Source organism: Mustela nigripes, chromosome 3 (assembly GCF_022355385.1).
Source record: "Mustela nigripes isolate SB6536 chromosome 3, MUSNIG.SB6536, whole genome shotgun sequence".
NCBI classification, from domain to species: Eukaryota; Metazoa; Chordata; class Mammalia; order Carnivora; family Mustelidae; genus Mustela; species Mustela nigripes.
The window spans coordinates 99,173,779-99,195,846 of NC_081559.1; the positions used below are offsets into that span (position 1 = coordinate 99,173,779).

General features: G+C 34.6%; 1 protein-coding gene across 2 annotated transcripts in view; it reads left to right on the top strand.

Moving 5' to 3' along the window:
* The window catches only part of DPP10 (dipeptidyl peptidase like 10), a 599,077-nt gene that overhangs the window by 427,564 nt on the left and 149,445 nt on the right, over positions 1 to 22,068 (top strand). For both annotated transcript variants that reach the window (XM_059394419.1, XM_059394420.1), the window contains exons 6-7: positions 18,908 to 18,960; positions 19,061 to 19,142. In XM_059394419.1, coding sequence (XP_059250402.1) covers positions 18,908 to 18,960; positions 19,061 to 19,142 — 135 coding nt within the window. The remainder of the gene's footprint in view (positions 1 to 18,907; positions 18,961 to 19,060; positions 19,143 to 22,068) is intronic.

Below are 22,068 nucleotides of genomic sequence, written 5' to 3' on the forward strand. Positions count from 1 at the left end.
CAGAATTGCTGTTCTTCTTCTCTTCAATCTGCCGATGGATTTTCAGGTGTTTGCAATCTTTAGATAAGCTATCTAGCTGATCTCCGGCTAGCTGAAGTAGTCTCAGCCTGCTGCTTCTCTGCCATCTTGACTCCTCCTCTAGAATAAATTCTATTTGTCATTAGATATTCTCCTTTTAGAGGATATTTATTTGTTAGAATTTTTGTGGAGGCTTTTGTGCCTATGTTCATGAAGCATATCGGGCAGTTGTATCTACTTTAATATGTTCATCTGGTTTTGGTATTAAATAATACTGGCCTCATAAAGTGACTTAGGAAGTATTCTGTTCTGTCCTGTATTCTGATAATGTGTGTGTGGAGTTGGTATTCATTAATAGAGTTCACCAATGAAGTCATCTGGACCTGCAATTTTCTTTGTTTCAAATTCTTATTAGATATTAATTTAATTTCTTTAATACAATTAGTACTGTTTGCATAACCTATTTCATTTTAAGAAGATTTTGTAGTTTTGTAGCTCTCAAGAAATTTGTCCTTGCCATTTAGGTTATCAGATTTATAGACACAGAGCTGTACTAACTACCACCGATAAGGTAGTTAGTACCGTGTAATGGTTTGGTGATACTCTCTTTTTTATTTCTCTTATTTTTAGTTTTGTTTTCCCTTTTTTCTTTTGTCAGTCTTGTTATAAGATTATCAGTCTAATTGATTTTTGGAAAGAACATTTTTGGAAAGTGATTTTATTCTTTTTCCTTATTTTCATTGACTTTTGTTTCTTATCTTTGAGTATGCTGGTATTTAGTAGTGGTATTACAAAATGCACCTTTGTTGTTGAGTTGGCTATCTCTTATGCAACCTCAGGATAAGTTAATTTAATTGCTTTCTTAGTAACAAGTACATGTCAATGACTTAATACGGAGAACATGTCTAATTAGAAATAATACGGGCTAAGGAGGAATTTTGTAAGGAACATTTTCTATCTCTTCATTCCGTTCTAAGTCCTAATCTGGAACTCAGGTGTTAATCAGGAGTTCAAGGAGTCTAAACATCTCTAAGAATACCTGGAAAATTAACTTATCACATAATTGTATAATTAAAACCCAGTTCAGGATGACTAAATTAATTGACTCTGTATAATGTAAACTCTAAGTAATCATAATTATTGCAAGCATTATATTCCCAAACAACAGAAGCAACAATAAAAGCACCTAATGTTTATTAAGCCCTGAAGATATACCAACTACTTCACAAACACTGTCTTAATTTTCATACATAATAAACTTATGGGATATGTCCCATTATCAACCTTGCTTTCCAGATATGGAACTTCAACCTTCCTCTATGCAGAATTCAGATGCAGTGGGTTGGAGTTCAGATGCAGTGGGTTGCTGAGACTAAATCCCAATAGCACATCAAGTGCCTTAACTCAGTCACTGAGCAAACAACTGTATTTCTTCTGTCCAGTCTTTGTCATCTACTTGTTCAGTGTCTTCTACCACTTCCCTGAATCCCCATTTGATTTTATTCTAATCTATATCAGAACTATGGCACTATTTTTCTCATCTGTGGGTTCTTACTTCTATTTCAGAAAGTTGAAAGCCTCAATTAGGAATATTTCTAAGTTAAAGAAAATATAGCATCTTTTTAAATGGTATTTTTTAAAAAATGGTGATTTTCCTATACCACTTAGTGTGTAATACCAGAGTAATATTTATTACTTTGCGCCTAGCATCTCTCTTTTTATGAGCCAGGAATGATTTTTCATAACTGTTTACTTCTGGACTCTGACCAGGACATAGCATTGGGAAGAGATTTTAAAGCCTTCTACTTTTGCTTCGAAGAATAACTTCCTTAGTGTAGTCTAAACTGAAAGGATGATTAATTTCACAGTAAGGGAGGAACACTCACTCTGAAGCCCTTTTTTCATATTCTGTAATGAAACTTTTCCAACCCCTGATTGTTCAATTGCTTTGGCTCCAAATAAAGGGAGTTTTGATAGAGCAGAACACTTCCCAAACCTGCCCAACAATAAGGGTGACCTGAGGCACCCTGTAAAATATAGAATTCAGTGTCTCACCTCAAGTGATCTCCTAGAGTTCATAATTTTATGAAGTGCTTCTAGTGAATTTTATGATTCAGAAAATTTAAGGAACATCAGAATACATTTTTTAAAAAGGGGGAGGGAAAGAATAATTTGGAGTCATAAAACAGTCAAAGTGTAAACTGGGCTTCTGGAATTAAGCAGAAATGGACACAAAAATAAAAAAAATAGATCTACATACTTCAATTTTTAAATAATTTTCTCTTGATCTTCTGATTTCTGTAAATCATATATAGTAACTCCCCTTTGCAAGTAGTTACATGTTTGTGGCATTTAGCTTTTAAGGGGATAAAAATCTACTCTTGAACCTGACACTCTGGTTTCTGCTTTTACGTGATGGTTTCTGGACATTGTCTTTGGCATTTTCAGTGTTCATTTGGTTTGGTTGAGCTTCAGGGCTGAAGATTTGGCCTCTTTCGGAAGATGTAACCAGGACAGCATGGACCACATGCCAGTCCACTTGAGTATACATGAAGTGTGTGAGATTGAATATCAATTTGTTATATATTTGAGGTGCATGCTGTCAGGAACTTTACAAATACAGATATCAGGGGGATTTTATGTTACCTTTACTATGGGAGAAATCAACTTTCTTCAGGTATTAAATTACCATTAGAATAATTCCTTTGTAAAGTTCTATTGTGAGTTCTGTTTCCTTTTGGAAAAAATATATATGTATATTTCTCATCAGCTTAGTATTCAGGTCATTTTTCATAAGTAGCATATAAAAGAGAACATTAATCTTTATCAATGTCTGCTTGTATTTTTATCAAAAGGTCAGTTATTCTGAAATACTTCTAATGCATAACCCTTTCCTTTAATAAGAGTCTCTCTTTATTAACTCCTCCTATAGCTGCTCATCCTTTAAAAGAAAAGTACTGGTTTTCCTCAAAGATGTTATCACCTCCAGGAAACTAAGGCAAGCACTGTTATATCACTTGTCCAAGTCTGCACAGTAAAGGTTGGGCCAGACACACAATCCACACAAACACTTTCACACCCCACAAACAATGCTCACTACTACATTATCACACAGACTTAGATTAATGTGATGATGGAAGATATTAAATAAAAACATGAGCAAGGAAAAGGTGTTCATCACCAATCAAAATACTGGTGTTTTAGGAAATGACTCGAGTTTTCTTTTAAAGGTAATGAACAATAAAATTTCCATTCACAATATTGAATTCTCTTTTCAATTTAACTAGAATTTAATATAAAGATTGAGACTTGCATTTGATAATCAAGATTTAGAGTACATATATATTATAAAAAATTACTATAAAAATAATCATATGAAGTTTGTAATGTTGAGTTAGGGAAGCTTCTCTTGATGTACTACTAGGATCTAAAATAGGAAATAGGGGTGCCTGAGGTTAAGCCTCTGCCTTCAGCTCAGGTCATGATCTCAGGGTCCTGGGATAGAGCCTCGCATTGGGCTCTCTGCTCAGCAGGGAGCCTGCTTCCCGCCCCCACTTCTGCCTCTTTCTGCCTGCCTCTCTGCCTACTGTGATCTCTCTCTCTGTCAAATAAATAAGTCTTTTAAAAAATTAGGAAATTTTAGAAATACTCGCATAAAGATTTTAAATTTTTCTATAGAAGATACATACAGTACAAAGGTAAACAGTTGAGTAAAATATTTTTTGAATTCATGAAAACAAAATTATAATTTACAATATAAAAAGAACCTTTCAAAATCAACATAAAGAAAAGACATGAATAGCCTCATGGAACATACTTTGATAGATACAAATGAAACACAAAATATTAAAGCTATGACAAGATGATCAAACTAAATCATAATTTAATTACAACTCTAATGTTTTGTGCTTGTTTTTGTCTTTCAGACAATCCAAATCAGCACAATGGGTAACTTTTTTTTTTTTATTATGGGATGAAACAAACAAATGCTGGGGCGCCTGGGTGGCTCAATTGGTTAAGTGTATGCTGTCAGCTCTGGTCATGATTTCAGGCTCCTGGGGTCCCATCCTATATCAGGTTCAGTGAGGAGCCTGCTTCTCCCTCTCCTACTCCCCCTGCTTGTGCTCTCTCAAATAAATAAAATCTTAAAAACCCACAAAAAAATAAATGTACAAGCATACACACACACACTTGTGTATCACATAGCAATATAGATTGTTTTCAGTCTTTCTAGATTTTGACTTGTTAATATGAATCAAAAAAACTTACTTCTGGGAATATATCCTAAGGAGATACATAAATGTGCAATGAAAATAATCTCAAATTTTGTATAATACATGAAAAATCTGATCATGTAACTATTAATATGCAATACTTATGTAAATTATCATACATTCTTAAAAAAATAGACTTACTGTAAGTATAGTTACCATCTGTCACCATACAAAATTATTGTAATATTATTAACTATATTCCCTGTGCTGTAAATTATATCCCCATGACTTATTTATTTTATAACTGGAAGTTTGTACCTATTAATTCCATTCACCTCTTGTACCCACTTCCCTTCCCTCCCCCTCTGGTAACCAGCAGTTACCTATATCTATGATTTTTGGTGTAAATTATGTATATTAACCCCCCTTTGCAAGTAGTTACATGTTTGTGGCATTTTGAACATTTGTTTCAATTTTTAGATTATACATATAAGTGAAATCATCCAGTATTTGTCTTGTTTCACTTAGCATAGCACCTACTAGGTCCTTCCATATTATCACAAGTGGCAAGATTTCATTCTTTTGTGGATGAGTAATATTTATAATATACATGTAACAATAGATATAATAAAATAAGATAAACCTATCTATCTATATCTTCTTTATCCATTCATCTACCCATGGACACCTAGTTTTCCTCCATATCTTAGATATTGTAAATAATGCCACAGTGATCAAAGGGGTGCATATATATGTTCAAATTAGTATTTTAATTTTTCTCAAATACCCAGTCGTGGGACTGCCAGATTGGGGGTAGTTCTATTTTTAAATTTTTGAGGAACTTCCGTGCTATTTCCATAATAGGTACATCAATTTACATTCCCATCAATAGTGTATAGGAGCTCCCTTTTCTCCACATCCTTGCCAACACTTATTTTTTTTCAATTTTATTTTATTTTATTTCTTTTCAGTGTTCCAGAATTCATTGTTGATGCACCACATCCAGTGCTCCATGCAATAAGTGCCCTCCATAATACCCATCACGCCCCTCCCCTCCAAAACCCTCAGTTGCCAACACTTACTTTTAAAAGATTTCTTTCTTTATTTGAGAGAGAGAGAGAGAGCAAGCATAAGTGGGGAAGGAGCAGAGGGAAATGAAGATAGAGAAGCTCAAGCAGACCCCCACTGAGTACAGAGCTTGACACGCAGCTCCATCTGGGACCCTGAGACTAGGACCAGAGCCAAAACCGAGTCAGACGCTTAACTGGGCCACCTAGACACCCCTTGTCCCTTGATAGTAATCAGTCTGGCAGGTGTGAGGTGATATCTCCTGGTGGTTTTGATTTGGATTTCCCTGATGATTAGTGATGTTGAGCATTTTTTTTCAGGTGCCTTTTTGCTGTCTCTTTGTCTTCTATGGAAAAATGTATATTCAAGCCCTCTTTCCATTTTTAACATTTTTTTTTGGTCAGATACTGAATTGTGTAGCCTATTTATATATTTTGGATATTAACCCTTTATTGAACATATGATTTGTAATTACCTTTTCCTATTCAATAGGTTGCCTTTTCATTTTGTTGATGGTTTTCTTCACTGAAAGCTTTTTAGTTGAATATAATCTCATTTGTTTATTTTAGATTTTGTTGCCCTTGCCTGAGAAGATATGTCTTCCTGAACAAAGGGGTGAAAAATTTGCTAAGATTGATGTCAAAGTGTTTACTACCTGGGTTTTCTTCTAGGGTTTTATGGTTTCAGGTCTTACATTTAAATCTATAATATGAATTTCATTTTATAAATGGTGAAATACAATTGTTTAGTTTCATTCTTTTGCATGTAGCCCTCCAGTTTTCCCAACACCTTTTATTGAAGAGACTGTCTTTTCTCCATTTTATATTCTTGCCTCCTTTGCCATTACCATAGATTAATTGACCATATAGCTGTGGATTTATTTGTGAGCCATCTATTCTATTGTACTGATATATGTGCCTGTTTTGTGCAAGTGTAATACTATTTTAATTAGTACAGCTTTGTAGTATAGTTTGAAATCAGGGGCCATGATACTTCTAGCATTGTTTTACTTTCCCAAGGTTCCTTTGGCTCTTCAGGGTCTTTTGTGGTTCCTTACAAATTTTAGGATTCTTTGTTCTAGTTCTGTGAAAAATGCCATTGGTTTTTAAATGGGGATTACAATGAATTTGCAGATTGCTTTGGAGAATATGGACAGTTTAATAGCATTCTTCTAATCAGGAGTACAGTATATTCTTCCATTCATTTATATGCTATTCAGTTTCTTTCTTAGGTGTCTTATAGTTTTCAGAGTACAGGTTTTTTACCATCTGGTTAAAGTTACCCTTAAGGGTATTTTTTTTAATGCAATTATAAATGGGATTATTTTCTTAATTTCTCTTTCTGATAGCTGATTATTTATGTACAGAAATGCAGCCAGTTGGGCCACTTGGGTGGCTCAGTTGGTGAAGCATCTACCTTCAGGTCAGGTCATGATCTCAGGGTCCTGGGATTGAGGCCCGCATCAGGATCCTTACTCAGCAGGGAGTCTGCTTCTCCTGTGGCCTCTCCCCACTTCCACTGGCTCCTGCTCTCTCTATAGATAAGCTCGAAAGAAAGAAAGAAAGAAAGAAAGAAAGAAAGAAAGAAAGAAAGAAAGAAAGGAAGGAAGGAAGGAAAAGAAATACAACCAATTTCTGTACATTGATTTTATATCTTACAACTTTACTGAGCTCATTTATTTGTTTTAGATTTTTTTTTAATTGTTCTAGTACTTTTTTGTGAACTCTTTAAGGCTTTCTGTATGGTGTCACATCATCTACAAATAGTGACGGTTTTATTTATTCCTCTCCAGTTTGGATGCCTTTTGTTTTCTGTTTGTTTGTTTTGCCTAATTGCTGTGTGTAGGACTTCCAGTACTACATTGAATGAAGTGGCAAGAGAGGACATCTTTCTCTTATTCCTAATCTTAAAGAAAAAGCTTTCAGCTTCTTAATGTTGTATATGATGTCAGCCATGGGTTTGTCATATATGCCTTTTGTTATGGTGATATATGTTCCTATACTCATTATGTTGAGAGTATTTATCATAAATGTTAAATTTTGTCAAGTGATTTTCTGCATCTGTTGAGATGATCATATGATTTTTCCTTTTCCTTTTGCTAATGTAGTATATCACATTGAGTGGCTTGTTGATGTTGAACCATTGTGCATCCCTGTATAAATCCTGATTGTGTTATATGATACTATTGATGTATTGTATTCAGTTTGCCAATATTTTGGGGGGATTTTGCATCTATATTCATCAGGGACATTGACTTCTAATTTTCTTTTTCTTTTCTTTCTTCCTTTCCTTTCTTTTCCTTTTCTTCCTTTCTTTCCTCTTTCCTGTCCTTTCTTTCTTTCCTTCTTTCCTGTCCTTTCTCTTCCTTTCTCTCTCTCTCTCCCCCTCCTCCCCTCTCCCCCACCCACCTTCCTCCCCCATCTCTCACCTTCCTCCTCACCCATATTCCTCCCTTCCTTCCTTCCATCTTGTAATGTCTGGTTTTGGTATCAGGGTACTGCTAGCCTCTTCAACTTTTTGGAACAGTTTGAGAAGTATAGGTAGTAACACTTTAAATATTTGGTAGAATTCACCTGTGAAGCCATATGGTCCTAAACCTTTGTCTTGGGGGAATTTTTAAATTACTGATTTGATTTCATTACTTACAATCAATCTATTCAGATATTCTGTTTCTTTTTGATTCAGTCTTATAAGATTGTGCACTTCTAGTAATTTTATCCATTTCTTCTAGTTGTTTTTAATGTGTTTACATATAATTATTCATAGTATTCTCTTATGATCCTTTGTACTTCTGTAGTATCCATTATAACTTCTCTTTCATGTTGGATTCTATTAATTTGATCCCTTTCTCTTTGTCTATTGATGAGTCTGGCTAGACATTTCCTGATTTTTTCTTTGCAAAGAACCAGCTTTTAGTTTCACTGAAATTTTAGGCTCTATTTTATTTATTTCTGCTCTGATCTTTGTCCATTTCTTTCCTTCTACTAAAGTTGGATTTGGTTTTGTTGTTGTTGTTGTTGTTGCGATTATTTTTGCATTTTTTAAAAAAATTCTGGATCCTTTAGGGGTAAAATTAAATTGGGGGGGGGTGATTTTTCTTATTTCTTGAGGTAGGCCTGTATCACGATGAATTTCCTTCTTGTCGCTGCATTTGGCGCATCTCATAGATTTTGAAATATTGTATTTCTCATAAAGTATTTTTTTAATTTCGATTCTTTGATTTCTTTGTTGACCTATTGATGGTTCAGTAGCATGTTGTTTTGCCTCCATGTATTTGTGTTTTTTCCAGTTTTCTTGTAACTAATTTTTAGTTTCATAATATCATAGTTAGAAAAGATGCATGATAGGACTTTAACATTCCTTAACTTACAGGTTCTGTTATGGCCTAACCAGTGACATATCAAGAAGAATGTACCATGTGCATCTGACAAGAAAATGTATTCAGTAGTTGGATGAAATATTGTGTGTATACATACATACATATATATGTATATATGTATGTATTAAGTCCAACTGGTCTACTCTGTATTTTAAGGCCATTGTTTTCAAATTGATTTTCTGTCTGGGTGATCCGTTGATGTAAGTGAGATATTAAAGTCCTTACTAATATTGTCTTATTGACAATTTCTTTCTTTATGTCTATTACTGTTTGCTTTATATATTTAGGTGCTTCTATCTTGGATGCATAAATATTAGTGAATGTTATGTCTTCTTCTTAGAGGACATTATTATTATGTAATATCCTTCTTGTCTTTGTAACAGTGTTTATTTTAAAGTTTATTTCATCTGGTATGAGTATTGCTAATCCAACTCTTTTTCTTTCCATTTTCATAGAATATATTTTCCCATTGCTTCGTTTTCAGTCTGTGTATGCCTTTTGGTTTGAAATATGTCTTGATTGTACTATAGAACTGGGTCTTATTTTTTGTTTTTTTAAAAATGTATAATTAATTAGCATATGATGTTATATTAGTTTGAGGTGTAGAAGTATAATGATTCACCAATTCTATACATTACTCATTACTCATCATTTTAAGTGTACTCTTAATCCTCTTTATCTGTTTCACTCACCCAGGTCCCCTCTGGTGATTGTTAATTTGCTCTCTACATTTAAGAGTGTTTTTTGGTTCTCTCTCTCTCTCTCTCTCTCATTTTTTCCCTCTTTTGTTTGGCTTCTTAATCTCACATAAGAATGAAATCATATGGGTTTATCTTTCCTTATCTGACCTGTTTCACTTAGCATTATACATTCTAGGTATATTCATATTGTCGTCAGTGGCAAAATCTCATTCTTTTTATGACTCAGTAATATTCCATTGTGTATCTATACTATATCTTCTTTATCCACTCATCAATTGACATTTGGGTTGCTTCTATATCCTGGGTATTGTCAATAATGCTGCCATAAACATAGGGGAACATGTATCTCTTCAGATTAGTATTTTGTTTTCTTTGGATAAATATCCAGGAGTAGGATTACTGGATCATATGGTAATTGTATTTTAATTTTTTGAGAAACCTCTGTACTGCTTCCTACAATGGCTCTCTTATTTTGTTATTGTTTCCATTTTTTTTTATTTATTCAGCCACTGTACGTCTTTTGATTAGAGCATTTAGCCCATTTACATTTAAAGTAATTATTGGTAAGTATGTACTTACAGCTATTTTCTTAATTCATTTATAGTTGTCTTTGTAGTTCTCCATTCCCTTCTTCTCTTGGACTTACTTTATGATTTGATGGCTTTCTTTTGTATTATGTTTAGGTTTCTTTATCTTTATTTTTTGTAAATCTATTGTAGGTTTTTAGTTTGTAGTTACTATGAGGTTCATACATACTGATATATCTATACAGTAGACTATTTTACACTGCTCAAATGCATTCTAACAGCGCTGCATTTTTATTTCCCCACCCTGTTTTTTTAATGACATATTTTACATCTTTGTGTGTGTGTGTGTATCCTTTAACTACCAATTGTGTTACAGGTGATTTCACTATTCCTTGTCCTTTAAGCTTCATACCGGCTTTTTAAGTGGCAAATCCATAGTCTTTTATGTTTATATACATATATGCCTTTGCCAGTGACATTTGTTCTTTCATATACTTTCCTATTTCTAATCATTGCTTTTGTTTTTCAATTAAACAAGACCCTTTAACATGTCTTGTAAGGCTAGTTTACTAGTGATAAACCAATTTTTGTTTTGCTGGGAAACTTTATCTCTCCCTCAGCTGTGAATGATAACCTTGCCAGGTAGAGTATTTCTGGTTGTAAGTTTGTTTGTTTGTTTTTCCTTTTAGCACTTTAAATATATCCTGTTACTTTACTCTTTCCTGCAAAGTTCTGCTAAAAAATCAGCTTATAGACTTATAGTGTTTTTCTATATGTAGATAATTTGTTTTTCTTTTGCTGCCTTTTAGATTCTCTGTTTACCTTTAACTAATTCTTGTACATCATCTAACCTTTTGTTGCTTCCCCGTTGTGTATTTTCATTTTGGTTACCATATTTTGTAGCTTTGATTGGTTCTTTCTTCTATTTTCTCTTTGTTGAAGTCTATCCTCATTGTGTTCTTGCATTTTTCTCTCACTTTTGTTAAGCAGTGTTATGACCATTACTTTGAAGTCTTTATCAGGTAAATTACTAATCTCTATTTTATTAGTCTTGTGTGTGGTTTTTTCTTATCCTTTTATTTGGAACCTATTTCTGTGTCTCCTCATTTTGATTGATTTTCCACATTAAACAAACACATAAAGATATTATGAATTAGGTGATATAGCTACCTCTACCAGTCTTGAAGGAGTGGACTTGTGTCTGAGTATTATTTTTTAATGAACTGTGTATGCCATTATCAAGCCAGCTGGGGCTGAAGCTAGCACAGGCTGGAGGTGATCCCAAGATGTGTAGCACTGGGCTGCCTTGATGTGATTGCTGGAGCTGGCGTTTGCCAGGAACTCAAGGTGCATTGGGCAGCCCTGGTAGGCCAGATAGAGTGCCTGGACCCCACTCTCACCTGTGCTATTAGTGTGGAGAAGGAACATAAAAAATGGGGGCGCCTGGGTGGCTCAGTGGGATAAGCCGCTGCCTTCGGCTTAGGTCATGATCTCAGGGTCTTGGGATTGAGTCCCACATCAGGCTCTCTGCTCAGCAGGGAGCCTGCTTCCCTTCCTCTCTCTCTCTGCCTGTCTCTCTGCCTACTTGTGATCTCTGTCTCTCTGTCAAATAAATAAATAAATAAATCTTTAAAAAAAAAAAAATGGTGCTCACCAGCACCTCTGACTCTAGAAAGGTTGCTAGCAATTTCCTACCTGTGTCTCAGATTCTCTAAGGTTAGTAAATCAATTTTTGTTTTTTTTCTCATGTAGACTCTAGTTGCCCTTTAATCTACTGGGGTTTTTGTTTTTTGCTTGTCCATTTGCCTGCTTGCTTTTTGCTGTTCCCCAGGGCAGGGGAGAGTCTGTTCACAGACCCTTTAGTCATATCTGTCCCTACTGCAGGTATCACATCAGGGAGTGGAGTTCCTGTCATTACTATGTCTCTGTCTCTTCTACCCTTGTCTTTGTGGTCTTTCTAGTGTGTGTCATGCAGAAGCGGTTCAGTTGGCCAGTAGTTCTTTGGAGAAAGCACTCTACATGTAGATGTAGATTGGGTGTGTCTGTGAGAGAAAGTGAATTAAGGGTCTTCTTAAGCCAGGTTGGATGGACCCTCTGTTCATAAGACTTTTTTTTTTTTTTTCAAGAAAGTAACATGTTGCCAATTAAAATAGGTTTGATTTTTTCTTGCTTTATTCTCTTGGTATAACCTCATGTAATAACTAAATAATTTCTATATAGGTTTTTGGTTTATTTTTTAGATTTTCTTAAAATTATTTATTTGACAGAGATCACAAGTAGGCAGAGAGGCAGGCAGAGAGAGAGAGGAGGCAGGCTCCCTGCCAAGCAGAGAGCCTGATGTGGGACTCGATCCCAGGACCTTGAGATCATGACCCAAACTGAGGGCAGAGGCTTAACCCACTGAGCCACCCAGGCACCCCTATAAATAGTTTTTCCTCTAATTTTTGTAACAAAACAGTTGGATATATCTACTTTCTGCATTTTTCTGATAAGCAGATGAAATATTTTAAATAAGTTACTGAAGAAAACACAAATTAAGAATTGATACCATTGAAATTAATGAATAACTTTTTCACCAAAATTTTTGGGGAATGAATTGACCACTCTTCTAAGTTACATACGTGGCTCACCTGTAAAATACCTGTATATGGAAATATTCTCATTCTTCCCTTTCTAGTTCTAGCACTACGTGGAAACAAGTTTGAGTTTGTCTTTCACTGTGTCCTCTTGCAATATATTTATTTCTGCAGTGACAGGCTAGAGAGAAAAGTAGTTTATACATGGTTAGATGATGTATAAATTTATTTCAGTACAAATTGAAAATCCACTGCACCACTGTTAGTAATTGACCTTCAAATGCTCTTCAGGTTATCAATCCAGATATTTTCAATGATGGTACACTGGAAATAGTTTAATACCAGTTGGTGTGAAAGTAGCTCATTTGCATTAATTAATGTGGAAAGGTCTGGTATATGAAAATATTTTATTACAAAGAGTGGCATTGTCAATGAGGTTGGTACTCTAATCAGAGGTATATTATGGGGAAAGTTCCGTGTCAAATAATTGGGAAACTTGGGTTATGGAGTATCATTGAAATGAAATTTGCATTATAGACATCTCATGAACATCTAAGAACAACTTGAAGGGGGGTTGTTTATGATGAACAGTTAATTTATTTAACAGGGAATATATCAGAGAATGATTTATTCTGCTCACTCAAAGATCTCCTATTGTCTAATAAAGTATATTCTTCTTGTGCTGGCTGTTGATAATATTTAGCCCAGTTAGATTATATTCTGGGCACAGCAGTCCTACCTGAAATTGAGAATTGATGCCCAGGTAATTTTTAGTGTGCTGTCTGCTTTTAAAACTTGAATTGCCAGCCACCCATTTTCTCAAATAAAATAAATGTATTAAATGGAAACATATTTACCTAATACAATCTCCCATTAGATTTCTACTTACATTCTCTGCTGAAAGTATCATATTTCAATTCATGGTGGCTGTACTATTCAATTCAAAGTGAGTACATGATGAATGCTAAAATTGCCCAAATAAAATCCTACTTTCCAGATTGGAACACAACTAGACCCCATTAAGGCCAGGAAAAAATATAAATATTACTTTACTATGTATCTGTGTGGTGATGGCATCATGATGCCCATAGGTGAACAGAATGACTAAATTGGTTTTTTGGCAGATAGTCTTTTTTCCTATTAGCAAGTTTATTTTTATTTGTTTTTTTAATATAGGTTCTGGCATAAATAGAGCTGAATTTGAGCAATGTCTAAAGTTTTATCTTTCTCACCATCTTTTTATCTGTTTCACCATATTCAGTATTTTGCTATGTCTACCACTCACCATAATTGTGATACGATTAAAGAATCCTGTATGTGTGTGTGTGTGTGTGTGTGTGTGTGTTTATTTGGTACCACATTAAAATAGTCCTCACATGTTTGGAATCTGTAAGATTTAGATTCCAGTCTTGGTTTGACTAATTTTATATCCTAGATGAATAACATCTAAAAGTTTATGATGAATGTTAGATTAGAAAATGAATGAAATTTAGGGTGCCTGGGTGGCTCAGTGGGTTAAAGCCTCTGCCTTTGGCTCAGGTCATGGTCCCAGGGTCCTGGGATGGAGCCCCACATCGGGCTCTCTGCTCAATGGGGAGCCTGCTTCCTCCTCTCTCTCTCTGCCTATCTCCTCTACCTACTTATGATCTCTGTCTATCAAATAAATAAATAAAAATCTTAAAAAAAAGAAAATGAATGAAAGTAGATTAAAATAGTCATCAATGAATATTAATATAACTTTAATTTCCTCCCATATTTATTTTTCCTTTCAACAGTTCTTGTTCAATATTCACAAAGGTTTTTTTCTTACAGAGTTTTATAACTGTTTCTGTAGAACTGCTGCTTCTAATTTTAATTGTATTTACTACATTAGAGTATCCTTCTAGTCTAGTTCTTCACTGTGTAATATAGATAAAATTTTTCCAGCAACAGAGTCACTACTTATTCGTTTTAAAGTCACTACTTATTCCATTATCCTAGAACAAACTTGGCATCGTTATACCATTTACTTCCAAGAGAAACAAGTGCCCTTTTGCCTATACTGTCTTTTCTCTCACTGGCATTCTTTCATAAATGGTATTTACTCAGAGACTTGCTTCTTCACATTCTAGTTTTCCTAACTGTTTGAGTCAATGGCAAATCCATAATCCTATTTTAAATATTCTCCAGGCCATGAAAACGCATGCTATTTATACCAATTCGGCAGTTAAACTGCAGTGCAGAAAAAGCTTTGGCACCCTGAGATATAAACCTCTGGTTTAATCGTAAATTACTAGAGTGCCCTGTTCTTCTTTCTTGTAAGTGTAACTCTCCTTGACATGAATCTCCATAGAGTGTTAGGTAATAACTGATAGTCCAAGAAAAAAAATTGTGAAAAACAGCTAAAGGAGAAGGGGATTTACATTTTTAATCTGATCTATTAGATCATCTTTCCAAAATGAAATCTCTCTTCACTGTGGTAATCACAATTAATTCATGCCTACTCCTGTCAATAAATTTTTGGATGATGGCTTAATAGGTCTTTCAGAAATGAATCTTTTGCAAAGCGGGAGCAGTGCTTCCTGTCCCAGCTCCCTGAAAAAGAATGTGCACAGAGATTAAGTCACAGTAATCAGACAGACGTGAGCTTGAATTATTGTTCTGTCCCATACTCAAACTTTCAGTGCTTCCAGAGCCTATTATGTGAATTATGAATGATAGTATCCATTTCCTAATGTGCATTTAAATGTTAAATAATATATTTAAAGCACTTAGAAGAGTCCGATATATAGTATATGCTCAATTCAAGAATTGTTACTGTTATAGTTACAATCTTGAAGCCAAAAAGTATAATTGCAGATTTATTATCTACAAATCTTAATTTAACCATGACCTGCAACAGAGTATTCTAAACTAATGTAATGCTGCTTAACCTTGTCACCCTGACTGGATCAAGGGCTCCTTGGAGACAGAAATTACGTTTATTATGGTTTTTGCGTTTGGCAAGGTACTTAACATATAAGCTTGCGCATAATTAATATTCCATAAATATTTATAAACTGACAGATAAAATATAATAATAAAAATATCAACTGATATTCTTTTGTGTTATATCCTGTTCTTAAAATAATCTTTATTATCACAATCTTTTTTTTTCTAATAGTGCTTAGTGCAGGGCTTGTGTCAAAGAAATTGCTTAACAGATATTTGTTAAATGAATGGCAGTAGCTAGTTTTCATTTATAAAACATGAATGCCACCATTCTGGAGAACTTCTGTATTTTTCTTGCATCCCAAGTTCTTGCAGCCCTTGAATATGCGTGCTTTTTTTTTTTCCCCTCCAGTTATATATCATGCTACGTCTACATTACTAGTACAGTTGATCTTGACTATTTCTGGATTCCAGATTTCCAAATACCTGTTTTCTAAAATTTATTTGTAACCTCAAAATCAACCCTCACTGTGCTTTCTTAGGCATTCCCAGGCAGTGCAGAGCCACAAAACATTTTAGCAGCCTGATAGATACACCTTTTCCCAGCTGAGATCAAACAAGATGACACTCTGCCTCCTTGTTTCAGCTATCATACCTTAAATTAATGTCGCTTTCATGGTTCTTTCAATGTTCCAGTTTTCACACATCTGTGCTTTTTGCTGCAGGTTTGCTGTTTAAAATGCCCCCTAAGCAGAGTGCTGAAATGCTGTGTTGCTAGGTGCAAGAGAATGTGATGTGCTCTATTGGGAAAGCACACATGTCAGATAAACCGTATTCCCCATGAGTTACAATGCTGCTGGCCATGAGTTCAGTGTTAGGGAATCAACAATATTAAATATTAAATACAGCATCTTTACAAAGAAATACACATGAAACAAGGTTATGTACTGATGGGTTGATGAAAACGTTGCAACCAGACACTCACAGGAACCTAACCCTGTATTTCTTCTAGGAGGCTAGGGTTCAGTATTTGCTAATTCGCTGTTTACCATGACTTATAGAATAAAACTATAGCAAATAACAAGAACCAATCACTCTTAGTGATAGACACTTAAGTAATCAGCCTCTTCTTGAGATTCCCAAAGTAATGTAGAAATGATAAGGATGAGTTTGCATTGTTGGATCTTAGGAAGCTTTCTGTACCACCCAGTACCTTTGGCATCATGAGGTTTAATGATTGGGCATCCCAAGGTCAGCTTCCAGGAATAAGCTTTGATCAAGTTTTTACATAGTATTTTTCAAGTTTGCCCCACTCCCACTACCTTTGCCATAACCATTCACACTGTGTAACAGGCAGTGGAACATTATTTGCAGAGATGCAATGAATATGTGATTTGTGGCTGTGAAATGTCTTTCTCCCTAAGGATCTCATCAGATGTTCAGTTTGGCTCTCATTATGCAGCAGCCAATCATTACAGGAAAAAGACTGTTCCTAACCTTTGTAACTCCAATTTTATCCTCTCAAATCCTGAAATAAGACTTACCTAGCTAATATAGAAGAGGAATCTAGGATAAAAGGAAATGAGGAAACGACGATAATAATAATAGACATACTATCCAAGGAGTGGGGAGTAGGGAGGAGAGAAATGGAGAGATAGAGAGAAATGCAGATTAACACAGTGAATTTAAACCAATGCACCTTAATACAGGTGTTCAGTAAAGCTAGATACAATTCTCTTTGAAAAAATGTCCCTTTTGAAATCTCTGTAACACTATACAAACATATAAAAGGAAACCTCTACCTCTAACCCTGTCCAAGATCCCTTCTACTGCATACTGGTTATATTCTCTTGTGGGCATAGAGTACTTTTTTAATGATCGAAAATTAAAAACAAGAAGTATTTGAGATATACTGGGAGTAAGCACGCATATGTGTGTGCACATGTGCATACACAAATGCACACATATGCACAGACATACACACACCAAAGATGAGCGGATTTACAGGAAAGCTGTAAGCTAGGAATAAAGGGCTACCTTCTAATTATCTGCAGATGGCAAGCTCTGGTTTTGTAAGACACATGTAGAGGAGGTGAAACCCTGTGACTTGTTACTAACACCCGTTCTGGGTTTGTACACAAGTCAAGATTAATTTCGTTATTGTAGTCTTCCACCTCAGCACATGAGCAAAAGGGAAAATGTGTTGCGCTAAGAACTATATGAAGCAAGAAGTACCTCATTCGGAGGACTTTGTTTGGATTCCTTTGGATTCGTACATTAAGAAGAGCCAGAAATCTCTATAACAAGAATTCTAGGAAGAGAGCAAAATTCAGTTGTTACATCTGGTTTGACTTGATTGTTTTGGCCTTATTTAACCAAAATAATAATGCACAGGAACTCTTTCTCTCAAAATGCATGTGCACTTAGCATTCAGCTACAGTGTGTTAGGTAATTAACAGACAGGGTGAATAGACAGACTCCTTTTACCCATAACGTCACTGGCACATTTGTTTGCTTGGAAGATGAAGCGCTCACTTGGCAGTTTGCTTTGGCAACAGGACTTTCTGAGATGGGGAAAAAAATGTTTGTAGAGGTAGTCACATTATTTATCTTTTGTCAGCTATAGTAGTAAATTCAAGGTTTAAAATTTGTAGTCAAATATGTAATTTTATCGAATACAGTGTGAATGCCAGAAGAGACACCAGGAAAAATTATTTTTGTTTCTACAACCATAGAGCAATGGCAATCTTAGATTTAACAGTTACATTTACAGGAATAGGAGAATAAAGCTTCATTATAAAACACAATACTATAATAAAGGGTAGAACAATTGCAATTTCCATGCAAAGAGACAACACTAATATTTCCTCACCAAATATGTGGCCAATCATGTGTAATTGAAGCTATTACTGCAGAAAGAAGAAATAAAAATTTGACTTCTAGGAAGTTTTCATTGACAGTATTATAATACTTGTGCAGTGTATAGCTACTACAGGAATCAAAAAGCTTTTCTGTAAAAATGAAAGTATTGATGTTAGTTTTCCCCTCAGATGTCCTGGGGAGGGAAAGGGAGAAATAGAAAAAGTTCAGGATATACGAGAGGAATTGGTCTAGTGTGACTGAAGCATAGACTAGGTAAAGGGAAGTAGTGGACGGGAAAGCTGGAAAAGCAGGTAGAACTTGAATTATCACTATCTTCAAACATCGATGAAGCAGCTTGAGCTTTATTTTATAGGCAGTGAGGAATCCTTTAGCATTTCGAACGAGACAGCAATATAATCACAATTATACTAAGAATAGAGTGGATTGAGTAAGTGGATTGAACTGACCATCAGAACAGTCATGAAACTCCTGGAGGAAGGCTCAGAACTATAATATTTCACATTTTGATTTCTCTCTAAAATCAGTTCTTAGATTTCTTCAATTTGATTGAGAACATGTCTACACCTTAACATGGAGCTTTTATTCTAAAGTAAGGTCCATAACTCTTTTTTTCTTTTTTTTTTAATTTCAGATTTTTCATTATTCTTATACCGCTTCATATGTGATTTACAACATACACACTAGGTAAGTTCTTTGGTTTTCCGGTTTTCATGAGCAATTGTCCAGCTAAATTATTGACATAAATGTCAACTTGTTCATGTAAAAATATTTACCTTTTTTCAAGGGAAGTTTGGGAGTTAAATCCTCCAGAAGTAGAGGACTCCGTCTTGCAGTATGCAGCCTGGGGTGTCCAAGGGCAACAGCTGGTAAGCACAGGCACTGGTCCTCACCACATGCTATCAGCCATGTTCCTGTGGAAAATATTTACAGAAACCACTTCCTTGTGCACATTTCCTACTACACTTGATGTTTTCTATTTACATCTTTTATCTAGTATTCCAATTTAAGAATCTATCAGGTAATACCAGTATCATTTTTTCAAATTAATTAAAGAGGAAAAAAAGAGCTTGTAAAATAATGGGCGATTAAACTGCTAGTTCATAATGAAACCTAGAAGAGAGCCAGGAATACTGAGTTCTAGTTCTGCGGATTTCCACTCCATATGTTGTCAAGTTTATTTCCTCTGAAAGCATTGTTTAGGGTGGATGTTTAAGAAAGTGATTTACACTTGACAGTGGTCTCTTAGGGGAATATTTCTTGAAATATTAGATTTTCAAATTTTCACAGACTCGATAGAATTACTAAAAAGAATTACTAAATTACTAAAGAGAATGACTGATCCATAAAAGCAGTTTGACTAACACCATATTCTTGTCCTTGTCTCATGAAAAGTCTTAAAGACTTTAAGGGGATAGATACTGCTCAGAAAGTGGTATTTCTTGGTTATACAGTGTATGAGTGCTCAAATGTGATACATGCTGCCAAATGGATTTCCAAATTGCTTGAGTGTTTATACTACTGCCAATGACAGTGTAAGGGTTCCCTTTCTATGCTATATTCTTATCAACACCTACCTGGCTTTTCCAGACTATCATATCATATTGTTTCTTAGTAATAACATTATTGCTTCTTCCATTCCAATTTTTATATTTTCTGTTTTATTAAAATGTTCTTGCAATGGATAGATTATAAACAGCATGTTCGCCTTTACTTTTGTATATTTAAAAAAATTTATAACAGTGTATTTAGCATAACTATATAGGACTATCTCTGGGCCCATTCCATTACAATAGTCCTAAAAGTGGCAGTAGAAGATGCATAGGATATGCTAGATATGGAGATACCAGTTTTGGTTTAGAGAAGGCATGAATCAGTGCATCTGTGGACTGTGGTGAGTGGGCAGCCAGAAATGGGCAGGGGCTCTAGTCCTGCATGTTTTACTCTGATGCTGTCAACAAGAGAGCTTGTCTGTTATGCCAAAGGCAGATCCCAAACACCCAAACTTCTAGAAACTAGAAACCCTAGACAACTTCTTATTTGTGTCACTGGAGAGTCCTTAGGAAACTCTTTGAAACTTTTGTTTTAAACAACACTCATTCTTCAAGCCTTAGAGAAACCTACACCTGTGCCAAAATAATAATTTGATACCCTTGAGCATGTAGTATTAATTACATGCATTTTCTTTGAAGATTCCTCCTTGTTACTAATTACTTATTCTTTAATACAGTCGGAAAAGTCATAGGAAAAAAAACTGAATGTTGACAAAAATCATAGATCTTCTCATGGGAGTCAATTTTTATGTGCTTATATCCTGGGTCCATTGCTTACTAACTATTGACCTTGAGAATATTATTTAATCTGTCTGCCTTCTTTTCCTTATCTTTGACATTGTGGCAGTAATAGTACTTCACCAACAGTGCTAGTCTGGTGTTTAATGTATAAATATAAAAGCACTTTGAATAAAATCTGTATTTTTATTATTTTAAAATATTAATTTAAATAAAATTATTACTTAAATATTATTTTAAATAAAAAATATTTTAAAATATCTTTGTCACTTGAAATTGAACTTGTCTAGGAGGTTTAGTTTCACTAGTTGTTTGGAAAATGAAGCCTAAGTTCTTTGTAATGGCATAGCCCAACATCCTTGGGAAAGTTTTGGGATAAAGCCCATATTTGTCAAGGTTATTTTGGGTGCAAATGTAAACATAAATTCAATATAAATTGAAGGACACATCTCCACAAGTGCTAATGGTCCATTTCCTGTGAAATGACAGGCTTTGTCGATATTTGAAGCCATCAGCAAACTCAGCAATATGATTTTATTAGAGATGAGTCATTATAATACCTTAATTAGTTTTGTGTTAAATTAATTAAGGAGTCCTGTAGTGTTTATAAACTAAAGACAATTAATTTCTCATCCTTAATTCTCAGTTTCTAATTTTATTTGCTATAAAAGAAATCCCTGGCTGTATAGGAGAGAGGTAAGAGATTGACATAATTTATGGATAAGAGGGTCTGAATTACAACGCACAAGGAGAATTTTTCAGTAACAACAGACATGGGAGAAGTGAATTTGATGAAGCAAACTTTGTGGGAAAAAAATAAAACTCTGACACAGTACGACATGCACTATTTAGAGCAAGTGGTGAGTAGATCACTTTAGTTATAGCAAATGTTTTATTAAAAGAAATGGTGGTCCTAAAACAGGAAAAATATCTTAATCATTCAACTGGAAAGGCTTCTGGTTTAAGAGGGTATGTCCTTTTTCTTTTCAAAAATAATTTTGTTTATAAAAAATAAAAAATTATATAACAAAAAGTGAGGAAAAAAAATAATTTTGTCTTATAAAAAGTTAAAATCACTCATTGTAGGACATGTTTAAAATTTGTATATGAATTCATAGAAAAACCACATGTAAAAATAAAATACACTTATCTTATACCACAAGAATTTAAAGATTTTGAAAATCAGATGAACAGGTTTGAGCTTGAGCAGGGAAACATGATTTCACTGATTAGAACTTGAAATCTAAAATTAAAAAATCCTCAGCTCAAGGCCAGATCTCTTTTGCATTTTGTGATGTAAGGAAGGTTGCCAGTTCTAAGGTTGAGCTTACTTATATTAAAAATGACAGAAACTCACAACCACTCACAGTTAGATTTGAAGTTAAGATAGGGCATGTGCACAAGTCAAGATTCTCCAGAAAACAGAACCAATATTGTTTGTGTACACACACACACACACACACACACACACACACACAGATTCTGTCTAAAGGGAAGGTGGTAA